This window comes from Catharus ustulatus, chromosome 35 (genome assembly GCF_009819885.2).
Source record: "Catharus ustulatus isolate bCatUst1 chromosome 35, bCatUst1.pri.v2, whole genome shotgun sequence".
NCBI classification, from domain to species: Eukaryota; Metazoa; Chordata; class Aves; order Passeriformes; family Turdidae; genus Catharus; species Catharus ustulatus.
In genome coordinates this window covers 462,149-474,251 of record NC_046255.1, presented here as the reverse complement: position 1 = coordinate 474,251, position 12,103 = coordinate 462,149, and the positions used below count along the sequence as shown (strand labels likewise).

General features: G+C 53.9%; 1 protein-coding gene across 1 annotated transcript in view; it reads right to left on the bottom strand.

Annotated features, from left to right (window-relative positions):
- The window catches only part of SCAF1 (SR-related CTD associated factor 1), a 38,074-nt gene extending 25,971 nt beyond the window's left edge, over positions 1 to 12,103 (bottom strand). The window contains 6 exon segments of the mRNA XM_033084020.2: positions 2,053 to 2,181; positions 5,130 to 5,185; positions 7,003 to 7,064; positions 8,446 to 8,491; positions 10,296 to 10,416; positions 12,032 to 12,103. Coding sequence (XP_032939911.2) covers positions 2,053 to 2,181; positions 5,130 to 5,185; positions 7,003 to 7,064; positions 8,446 to 8,491; positions 10,296 to 10,412 — 410 coding nt within the window. The 5' untranslated portion in view covers positions 10,413 to 10,416; positions 12,032 to 12,103.

The window sequence follows — 12,103 nt, the reverse complement described above, 5'->3', positions numbered from 1 at the left end:
AAATCCTCCTAAATCCCTCAAGTGCTCCCCAAAATCCTCCCCAAACCCCCCAAAATCCCCCTAAAATTCCCCTAAATCCTTCAAATCCCCCCCAAACCCCCCTAAATCCCTCAAATCCCCCCAAAATCCCCTCAAACCCCCCTAAATCCCCCCAGACACCCCAAAATCCTCCCCAAACCCCCCTAAATCCCTTCAAATCCCCCTAAATCCTTCAAATCCCCCAAATCCCTCAAATCCTCCCCAAAACCCCCCTAAAATCCCCTAAAATTCTCCCTAAATCCCTAAATCCTTCAAATCCCCTCAAATCCTCCCAAAACCCCCTAAATCCCCCCAAAATCCTCCTCAATCCCCAAAAAATCGCTCAAAACCTCCCCAAATCCCCCCTAAATCCCCTAAAATCCCCTAAATTCCCCCAAAATCCCTCCTAAATACTTCAAATTCCCCCCAAAATCCCCCCAATCTCCCCACCCCCCCCTAAATCCCCTTAAATCCCCAAAATCCCTTAAATCCCCCAAAATCCCCCAAACCTCCCCAAAATTCCCCCAAACCCACCTAAAATCCCCCATAAATCCCTCAAACCCACCCCAAACCCCCTAAATCCCTCAAATTCAAACCAAAATCCCCTCAAATCCCAAAAAATCCCTCCCAACCCCCCCTAAATCCCTCAAATTCACCCCAAAATCCCCCCAAACCCACCCAAAATCCCCTCAAACCCCACCCAAAATTCCTTCAAATCCCACCCAAAATCCCCTAAAATCCCCCAGACCACCCAAAATCGTCCCCAAACCCCCCTAAATCCCCTGAAGTCCCCCCTAAATCTCCTAAAATCCCCCAGACCACCCCAAATCTCCCCCAAACCCCCCTAAATCCCCTGAAGTCCCCCCTAAATCCTCCAAATCCCCCAAAATCCCCTCAAATTCCCACCAAAATCCCCTCAAACCCCCCAAATCCTCCCCAAAACCCCCCTAAATCCCCCAAAATCTCCTCAATCCCCCCAAAATCGCGTCAAAAACCTCCCCAAATCCCCCTAAATCCCTTAAAAAAATCCCCCTAAATTCCCCCAAAATCCCTCCTAAATCCTACAAATTCTCCCCAAAATCCCCCAAATCTCCCCCAATCCCCCTAAATCCCCATCAAGATCCCACCCAAAAAATCCATCAAATCCCCCCCAAAAATCCCCCAAAGACCTCCCCAAAATTCCCCCAAACCCACCTAAAATCCCCCATAAATCCCTCAAAACCCCCCAAAACCCCCCTAAATCCTCAAAATTCACCCCAAAATCCCCTCAAAATCCCCCAAAAATCCCTCCAAACCCTCCTCAATCCCCCCAAAATCCCCCCAAATGCCCCAAAATCTCTCAAAAACCTCCCCAAAACTCCCTTAAATATCCCTAAAATAGCCCCAAACCTCCCAAAATCATTCAAATCCACCCCAAAATTCCTCCCAACCCCCCCTAAAATCCCCCCAAAATCCCTCAAGTCCCCCCCAAAATCCCCCCCAAATCCTCCTCAATCCCCCCAAAATCCCTTAAAATCTCCCCTAAATTCCCTCAAATCCCCCCAAATCCCCTCAAATCCCCCCAGACCACCCCAAAAACCTCCCCCAAACCCCCCTAAATCCCTGAAATCCCCCTAAATCCTCCAAATCCCCCCAAATCCCCTCAAATCCCCTCAAAACCCCCCAAAATCCCCCCTAAATCCCCCCACACCTCCCCAAAATCATTCAAATCCCCCAAAATCCCTCCCAACCCCCCCTAAATCCCCTAAAATCCCCCCTAAAACCCCTCCTAAATCCCTCAATCCAACAAAATCCCCCTCAAATCCCCCTAAATCCCCCCCAAATCCTCCTCAATCCCCCCTAAATCCCCCTCAAACCCCCCTAAATCCCACCAAAATCCCCTCAAAACCCCCAAAATCCCCTAAAATCCCCCCAGACCACCCCTAAATCCTCCCCTAACCCCCCTAAATCCCCTAAATCCCCCCCAAAATCCCCCTCAAACCTCCCCAAAACCCCCCCAAATTCACCCCAAATTCCCCCCAGCCCCCTCCCCACCTCCTTTTGGGGCTCTCCAGGCTCGGTCCCTGCGCAGGAGCCCCGAGGTCGCCGCCAGCCCCCCCAGGTCCCCCCAGGCGCAGCTCGGCCACCAACTCCAGCTCCTCGTCCTCAGGGGGGCTCCCCTCGCTGGGGGGAGAGAAAAAATTCAGGGGGACCCCAAAAATGGGACCTAGGAACCCCAAAATCAACTCCAGGATCATGGGAAACCCCAAAAATTGGAATCTGGGACACCCCTGAACGCCAAAAATGGAGCTCGGCCACCAACTCCAGCTCCTCGTCCTCAGGGGGGCTCCCCTCGCTGGGGGGACAGGGAAAAAATCAGGGGGACCCCAAAATTGGAACCCAGGAACCCCAAAAATCAACTCCAGGATCATGGGAACCCCAAAAAATTGGAGTCTGGGACACCCCTGAACCCCAAAAATCAACACTGAGCTCACAGGAACCCCAAAAATTGATCCTGGGGTCACAGGAACCCCAAAAAGGGACCCAGGAACCCGAAAAATGGATCCTAGGACACCCTTGAACCCCAAAAATGGGACCCCAGGAACCCCAAAAATGGATCCTGGGGTCATGGAAATCCCCCTCTGAACCCCAAAAATGGGAACTTGGGACATCCCTGAACCCCAAAAATGGATCCTGGGGTCACAGGAACCCAAAAATGGGAGCCTGGGGCACCAACTCCAGCTCCTCGTCCTCAGGGGGGCTCCCCCTCACTGGGGGGAGAGAAAAAAATCTAGGGGGACCCCCAAAATTGGGAGCCCTGAACACTAAAAATTGGATCCTGGGGTCACAGGAACCCCAAAAATGGGATCCAGGGAACCCCAAAAATGGATCCTGGGGTCACAAGAATCCCAAAAATGGGACCCAAGAACCCCAAAAATTGACCCTGGGGTCACAGGAACCCCCTGAACCCAAAAATGGGATCCTGGGGTTTGGGGATCCCCAAAAAATGGGAGCCTGGGACACCAACTCCAGCTCCTCGTCCTCAGGGGGGCTCCCCTCGCTGGGGGGAGAGAAAAAAATCAGGGGGACCCCAAAAATGGGACCCCCTGAACCCCAAAAATGGATCCTGGGGTCATGGAAACCCCAAAAATCAACTCTGGAGTCATGGAAACCCCCCTGAACCCCAAAAAACGGGACCCAAGGAACCTCAAAAATGGATCCTGGGATACCCCTGAACCCCAAAAATTGGAGCTTGGGGTCACAAGAACCCCAAAAATGGGAGACTAGAACAGTCCTTAACCCCAAAAATGGGAACATGAGGACACTCCAGAACCCCAAAAATGGATCCTGGGGTCACAGGAACCCCAAAAACAGGACCCAGGAACCCAAAAATGGGAGCCTGGGACACCCCTGAACCCCAAAAATGGAACCTGGGGTTTGGGAAACCCCAAATTGGGACCCCCTGAACCCAAAAATGGATCCTGGGACAGCCCTGAACCCCAAAAAATGGATCCTGGGGTCACAGGAACCCCAAAAATGAGACCCAGGAACCCCAAAAATGGGAACCTGGGACACCCCTGAACCCCAAAATGCATTCTGGGGGTCATGGAACAACCCCTGAACCTCAAAAATGGGAACCTGGGACACCCCTGAACCCCAAAAAAAATCAACTCTGGGGTCATGGAAACCCCCCCTGAACCCCAAAATGGGAGTTTGGGACAGCCCTGAACCCCAAAAATCAACACTGGGGTCACAAGAACCCCAAAATTGGGATCCAAGGAACCCCAAAAATGGGAGTCTGGGACACCCCTGAACCCCAAAAATGGGAGCCTGGGACACCAACTCCAGCTCCTCGTCCTCAGGGGGGCTCCCCTCGCTGGGGGGAGAGAAAAAAATCAGGGGGACCCCAAAATTGGGACCCTCTGAACCCCAAAAATTGGATCCTGGGACATCCCTGAACCCCAAAAATCAACCCCAGGGTCATGGGAACCTCAAAAATGGATCCTGGGACAGCCCTGAACCCCAAAAATGGAATTTGGGACAGCCCTGAATCCCAAAATTGGAATCCTGGGTTCACAGGAACCCAAAAATGGGACCCAGGAGTCCCAAAAATGGATCCTGGGGTCATGGAAACCCCCCCTGAACCCAAAAATGGGAATCTGGGACGTCCCTGAAACCCCAAAAATGGATCCTGGGGTCATGGAAACCCCCCTGAACCCCAAAAATGGGAACCTGGGAGAGCCCTGAACCCTAAAAATGGATCCTGGGGTCACAGGAACCCCAAAAATGGGAGCCTGGGGTTTGGAAAACCTTAAAATTGGGACCCCAGGAGCCCTAAAAATGGATCCTGGGACAGCCCTGAACCCCAAAAATGGAACCTGGGACAATCCTGAACTCCAAAAATGGATCCTGGGGTCATGAAAATGCCCCTGAACCCCAAAAATGGGAATCTGGGACACCCCTGAACCCCAAAAACAGGACCCAAGGAACCCCAAAAATGGATCCTGGGGTCATGGAAACCCCCCTGAACCCCAAAAATGGGAACCTGGGGACACCCCTGAACCCCAAAAAATCAACCCCAGGGTCATGGGAACCCCAAAAAATTGGAGCCTGGTGTCACAAGAACCCCAAAAATGGGACCCAGGAGCCCCAAAAATGGATCCTGAGATCACAGGAACCCCAAAAATGGGAACCTGGGACACCCCTGAATCCCAAAAAAGGAACCTGGGGTCACAGGAACCCCAAAATTGGGAGCCTGGGGTTTGGGAAACCCTAAAATTGGGACCCCCTGAACCCCAAAAACGGATCCTGGGATCATGGGAAACCCCCTCAACCCCAAAAATCAATCCCCACATTTTGTCCCACAGGACTTTGGGGCATCCCCCTCCAAATTTTGGGGTCCCCCCCACATTTTTGGACTCCCCCCCTCCCCTCACATTTTGGGGTCCCCCCTGATATTTTGGGATCCCCCCACATCTCATCCCACAGGATTTTGAGCATCCCCCTCCAAATTTCGGGGTCCCCCCAAAACTTTGGGCTCCCCCCCTCACATTTTGGGCTCCCCCCCTCACATTTTGGGCTCCCTTCCCCACATTTTGGGGTCCCTTTGATATTTTGGGGTCCCCCCTCACCCGCTGAGCTGCAGCTGCTCCAGGGCTCCCCCAGGACCCCCCGCGGCCTCCCAGACCTGGGGGGAAAAGAGATTGGGATAAACTGGGATAAACTGGGAGGGACTGGGAGGGACTGGGAGGGACTGGGATAAACTGGGAGGGACTGGGATAAACTGGGAGGGGACTGGGATAAACTGGGAGGGGACTGGGATAAACTGGGAGGGGACTGGGGGTTACTGGTTTATACTGGGAGGGGACTGGGAGGGGATTGGGATGGACTGGGAGGGACTGGGAGGGGATTGGGAGGGACTGGGAGGTTACTGGTTTATACTGGGAGGGACTGGGAGGTTACTGGTTTATACTGGGAGGGACTGGGAGGTTACTGGTTTATACTGGGAGGGACTGGGAGGGGATTGGGATGGACTGGGAGGTTACTGGTTTATACTGGGAGGGACTGGGAGGTTACTGGTTTATACTGGGAGGGACTGGGAGGTTACTGGTTTATACTGGGAGGGACTGGGAAGGGATTGGGATGGACTGGGAGGTTACTGGTTTATACTGGGATGGACTGGGAGGTTACTGGTTTATACTGGCAAGGACTGGGATGGGCTGGAAGGTGAACTGGGATATACTGGGTTATACTGGGAAGGGCACTGGGATGTACTGGTCTATACTGGGACACACTGGTTTATACCGGTCCGTACTGGTCTATACTGGTCTGTACGGGTGTGTACTGGTCCATACTCGTCCATACTGGTTTATGCTAGTCCATACTGGTCTGTACTGTCCCATACTGGTCTGTACTGGTCCCTACTGGTCTATACTGGTTTACGCTGGTCCGTACTGGTCTGTACTGGTCCATACTGGTCCGTAGTGGTCTGTACTGGTCCATACTGGTTTATACTGGTTGCACTGGTCCATACTGGGATGCACTAGTCTGTACTGGTCCATCCTGGTCTGTACTGATTCGTACTGGTGTATACTGGTCCCTACTGGTCCATGCTGGTCGATACTGGTCTGTACTGGTCTATACTGGGATGCACTAGTCTGTACTGGTCCATGCTGGTCCGTACTGGTCTATACTGGTCCGTACTGGTCCATACTGGTCCATACTGGTCTGTACTGGTCCATACTGGTCCGTACTGGTCCATACTGGTCTATGCTGGTGCCTACTGGTCCATACTGGGATGCACTAGTCTGTACTGGTCCATACTGGTCCATACTGGCGCATACTGGTCTGCACTGGTCCATCCTGGTCCATACTGATCTGTACTGGTGTATACTGGTCCGTACTGGTCCATACTGGTCTATACCAGCTCATACTGATCTGTACTGGTCCATACCGGTCTATACTGGTGTATACTCGTCTGTACTGGTCTGTACTGGTTCGTACTGGGATGCACTAGTCTGTACCGGCCCATACTGGTGTATACTGGTCCCTACTGGTCTATACTGCTCCGTACTGGTCTGTACTGGTCCATACTGGGGTGCACTAGTCTGTACTAGTCCATACTGGTCTGTACTGGTGTGTATGGATCCACACTGTTGTATACTGGTCTGTACTGGTGCATACTGGTCTGTACTGGTGCATAGTGGTCCACACTGGTGCATACTGGTCTGTACTGGTCTATACTGGCCCATACTGATCTGTACTGGTCCACACAGGTCTATACCGGTCTATACTGGTCCATCCTGGTCCGTACTAATTCGTACTGGTGTATACTGGTCCCTACTGGTCTATACTGGTCCATGCTGGTCTATGCTGGTTGATACTGGTCTGTACTGGGATGCACTAGTCTGTACTGGTCCATGCTGGTCCGTACTGGTCTGTACTGGTCCATACTGGTCCATACTGGTCCGTACTGGTCCATACTGGTCCGTACTGGTCACTCACCGGGCCGCTCTCTGGCCGGGGTCCCCAACACCAGCGCTGCCGGGGCGGCTTCAGGGGGGGATCTGGGGGGACACAGGGGACATCAGGACCCCCCCAGGTGGCACCAGGTGACACTGAGCACCCCTCAGGTGACATCAGGGGACACCAGGTGACATCAGAACCCCTCCAGGTGACACCAGGTGACATTGGGGACCCCTCAGGTGCCATCACGACCCTCCCCAGGTGACACTGGGACACCCCCAGGTGACATCAGGACCCCCCAGGTACCACTGGGGACACCCAGGTGACATCAGGACTCCTCCAGGTGACATCAGGACTCCCCCAGGTGACGTTGAGGACCTCCCCAGGTGACCCCATATGACACAGGGACACCCCTCAGGTGACATCAGGTGACATCAGCCCCCACCAGGTGACACTGGGGACCCCCCAGGTGACATCAGAACCCCCCAAGTGACACTGGGGATCCTGCCAGGTGAGATCAGGAACTCCCCAGGTGGCACCAGGTGACATCAGCCCCTCCAGGTGACATTAGGGACCCTGTAGGTGACATCAGGTCCCACCCAGATGACCCCAGGTGACATTGGGGACCCCCCAGATGACTCCAGGTGACACAGGGATCCCCCCAGGTGACATCAGGAACTCCCCAGGTGACACTGGGGACACCCCTAGGTAACACAGCCTTCCCAGGTGACACCAGGACCCCCCCAGGTGACATCAGGCCCCTCCCCAGGTGACATTGGGGACCTCCCAGGTGACACCAGGTGACACAGGGACACCCCAAGGTGACACCAGGTGACATTGGGGACCCCTCAGGTGACACTGGCAACCCCATAGGTGACACCAGAACCCCCCCAGGTGCCACCAAGCCCCCCTCAAGTGATATCAGGTGACATCAAACCTCCCCCAGGTGACATCAGGTGACACAGGGCCACCCCCAGGTGACACCAGGACCCCTCAGGTGACATCAAACCTCCCCCAGGTGACACTGGGGACCCCCCAGGTGACACAGGGATCCCCCAGGTGAAACTTGGGACCCCCCAGGTGACATTGGGGATCCCCCAGGTGACCCCAGGTGACATCAGAACCCCTCCAGGTGACACAGGGACACCCCTAGGTGACAGAGCCCTCCCAGGTGACACCAGGACCCCCCCCAAGTGCCACCAGAACCCCCCCAGGTGACACTGGTGACCTCCCAGGTGATATCAGCCCCTCCCCAGGTGACATTGAGGACCCCCTGAGGTGACCCCAGGTGACATCAACCCCCCTCAGGTGACATTGGGGACCCCCCAGGTGACCCCAGGTGACACTGAGGACCCCCAAGTGACATCAGGACCCCTTCAGGTGACATCAGCCCCCCGCAGGTGACACTCCCAGGGGACCCCAGGTGACACAGGTGACCCCAGGTGACACAGGTGACACAGTGACACCCCCATGCGCTCTCACCTTGTCCCCAGACGAGGGCGCCGCTCACCAGGCGCTGCAGGGCCTTCTGGGGGGGAGGGGACACAAATCAGGGGGGGACACCAATCACAGGGGACACCCCAAAATCACAGAGGGGACACCCCAAAATCACAGAGGGGACACCAAAATTACTCACAGGGGACACCCCAAAATTAATCAGGAATGGGGGGGGACACCCCGAAATTAATCAGAGGTGACCCCAAAATCAGGGGTGTCCCCCCCCAAAATTCATCACAGAATGGCACAGCCCAAAATTAATGGGGGGGGGACACACCAAAATTCATCAGGACGGGGGGGGACACCCCAAAATTAATCACAGGGGACCCCCCAAAATCAGGAGGGGACCCCAAAATTAATCAGGATGGGGGGGGGGGGACACCCCAAAAATAATCCCAGGGGACCCCCCAAAATCTGTCAGAATGGGACACCCCAAAATCCATCAGGACAGGAGGAACACCCCAAAATCCATCAGGATGGGGGGGACACCTCTAAATTAATCAGAGGGGACACCCCAAAATCTGTCAGAATGGGACACCCCAAAATTAATGAGGGGGGGACGCACCAAAATCCATCAGGATGGGGGGGGACACCCCAAAATCTGTCACAATGGGACACCCCAACATTAATCAGAGGGGACACCCCAAAATTAATCAAGATGGGGGGGACACCCCAAAATCCATCAGGGGGGGACACCCCAAAATTAATCACAGGGGACACCCTAAAATTAATCAGAGGGGACCCCCCAAAATCTGTCAGAATGGGACATCCCAAAATTAATGAGGGGGGACACCCCAAAATCTGAGGGGACACCCCAAAATTAATCACAGGGGACACCCTAAAATTAATCAGAGGGGACCCCCCAAAATCTGTCAGAATGGGACATCCCAAAATTAATGAGGGGGGACACCCCAAAATCTGAGGGGACACCCCAAAATTAATCACAAGGGACACCCCAAAATTAATCACAGGGGACACCCCAAAATCTGTCACAATGGGACACCCCAAAATTAATGGGGGGGGACACACCAAAATTCATCAGGACGGGGGGGGGACACCCCAAAATTCATGATGGGGGACCCCAAAATCTGTCACAATGGGGGGGGACACCCCAATATTAATCACAGGGGACCCCAAAATCCATCAAGGGGGTCCCAGCCCCCCAGAATCTCCCCCCCTCCCAGTTCCCAGTTTATCCCAGTCCATCCCAGTTCAATCCCCGTCCCACCTAATCCATCCCAGTTCCCCCCAGTCCATCCCAGTCCATCCCAGTTTATCTCAATCCCCTCCCAGTCCCTCCCAGCCCCATCCCAGTCCATCCCAGTTTATCCCAGTCTCATCCCAGTCCCTCCAAGTCCCATCCCAGTCACTCCCAGCCCCTCCCAGTCCATCCCAGTTTATCTCAATCCCATCCCAGTCTCCTCCCAGTCCCTCCCAGTCCATCCCAGTTTAATCCCAGTCCATCCCAGTTCCTCCCAGTCCATCCCAGTCCCTCCCAATCCCTTCGCAACCCATCCCAGTTCATCCCAGTTTATCTCAATCCCCTCCCAGTCCCTCCCAGTTTATCCCAGTCCATCCCAATCCCCTCCCAGTCCATCCCAGTTTATCTCAATCCCCTCTCAGTCCCTCCCAGTTCAATCCCAGTCCATCCCAGTCCCACCCAATCCCCTCCCAGACCATCCCAGTCCCACCCAGTCCCTCCCAGTTTATCTCAATCCCATCCCAATCCCCTCCCAGTCCATCCCAGTCCATCCCAGTCCATCCTGGTTCCTCCCAGTCCCATCCCAGTCCCTCCCAGTCCATCCCAATCCCCTCCCAGTCCCTCCCAGTCTCACCAGTAAGCCCTGGCTGGCTCTCAGAGCCCCCTCCTGTTCCGTGGGGGCTCCCCCAGGGCCCCCCCCGTCCTCTCCCGGGTCCTCCCCCCCCCGGGGGGGCTTCTCCTCCTCCTCCATTTCCCTGGGGACAGAAAAAAACGGGAAAATTTAAATTATTGACACCCAAAATCTGCTTTTTTCACACCAATTTCCATTTTTTTCCCTTTTTTTTGGGCCATTTTTGGCTCTCAAATTCTTAATTTCCACCATAAAATTATTTTTTTTACCCCAAATTCCTCCCTCTCTGTGCCCCAAATTATTTTTTTGACCCCAAATTATTTTTATTTTCCCCAAATTCTTTTTTTTTGCCCCCAAATCCCCTCCTTCCTACACCTCAAATTCTTTTTTTGACCCCAAATTCTTTTTTTTTTTACCCCAAATTTTTTTTACCCTAAATTTTTTTTTTTACCCCAAACCCTCTCCTCCCTGTGCCCCAATTTATTTTTATTTTTCCAATTTTTTTTTTTTTTTAGTTTTTCCCCTAAAATCTTTCCTTTCTCCCTCAAAATCAAATTATCCCTCAATTCCCACCCCAAATTCCCTCTGCTGATCCCAAAATTCCCAGCTCTGGATCCCAAATTTTCCTTTTTTTAACCCAAATCCCCTCCCCTGCATCCCAAACCGCAAAATCTCTGGACTCCAAAATTTCCTTTTTTTAACCCAAACCCCCAAATTCCCTTTTTCCCACCCCAAATTCCCTCTGCTGACCCCAAAATTCCCAGCTCTGGATCCCAAATTTTCCTTTTTTTAACCCAAATCCCCTCCCCACACCCCAAATTTTTCTTTTTTTTTCCCAAACCCTCTCCCCATACCCCAAATCCCAAAATCTCTGGACCCCAAATTCCCTCCCCACATCCCAAATCCTCCTTTTTACCCCTAAATCCCCTCAAATTCCCCCCAAATTCCCTCAAATCCCCCTCAAATCTTCCCCCAAATCCTCTCAGTTCTCCCCTCCCATCAACCCAAATCCTCCTTTTTATCCTCAAACCCCAAAACATCCCCAATTCCACCCCAAATCTCCCCCTGCCACCCTAAATTCCCCCAAAATTCCCTCAAAATCTCCTCAAAATCCCCTTAATCCCCTCAGAATCTCCCCCAAATTCCCTCAAATCTCCTCAGCTCTCCCCTCCCCTCACGCCCCCTCCCCTCATCCCAAACCCCCAATTCCACCCCAAATCTCCCCCTGTCACCCCAAATTCACCCTTTTCCACCCTGAAACCCCCAAATTCTCCCTAAATCCCCTCAAATTCTCCTCAAATCCCCTCAAAATCTCCTCAAATCCCCTCAAAATTCCCTCAAATCTCCCCAAACCCCCTCACCTTTCCCCTTCCCTCACACCCCCTCCCCTCATCCCAAACCCCCTAAAACCCCAAATTCCACCCAAATTCGCCCTTCCCAACCCCAAACCTCCCAAATTCCCCCTAAATCCCCTCAAATTCTCCGTAAATCTTTTAAAATCCCCTCAAAATTCCCCCAAATCCCCCCAAAATCTCCTCAGCTCCCCCCTCCCCTCACGCCCCCTCACCCCCCTCCCACCCCTCCAATCCCACCCTCCCCTCCCTCCAACCGCCACCGACCCCTTCTCCTCCCCTCCCCTCACCCCTCACACCCCCTCCGCCATCGCGGACCCCCCTCAGGATCCCTCAGAACCGCCCCGATCCCCCTCGACCCCCGCCCGGGCCCCGCCGCCATTTTACCGCGGCTCCTCCGCTGAGGGGCGGCGCCGCGCGGGGCACGACGGGTAGCGCCGCCTACCGGGTGGGAGGACC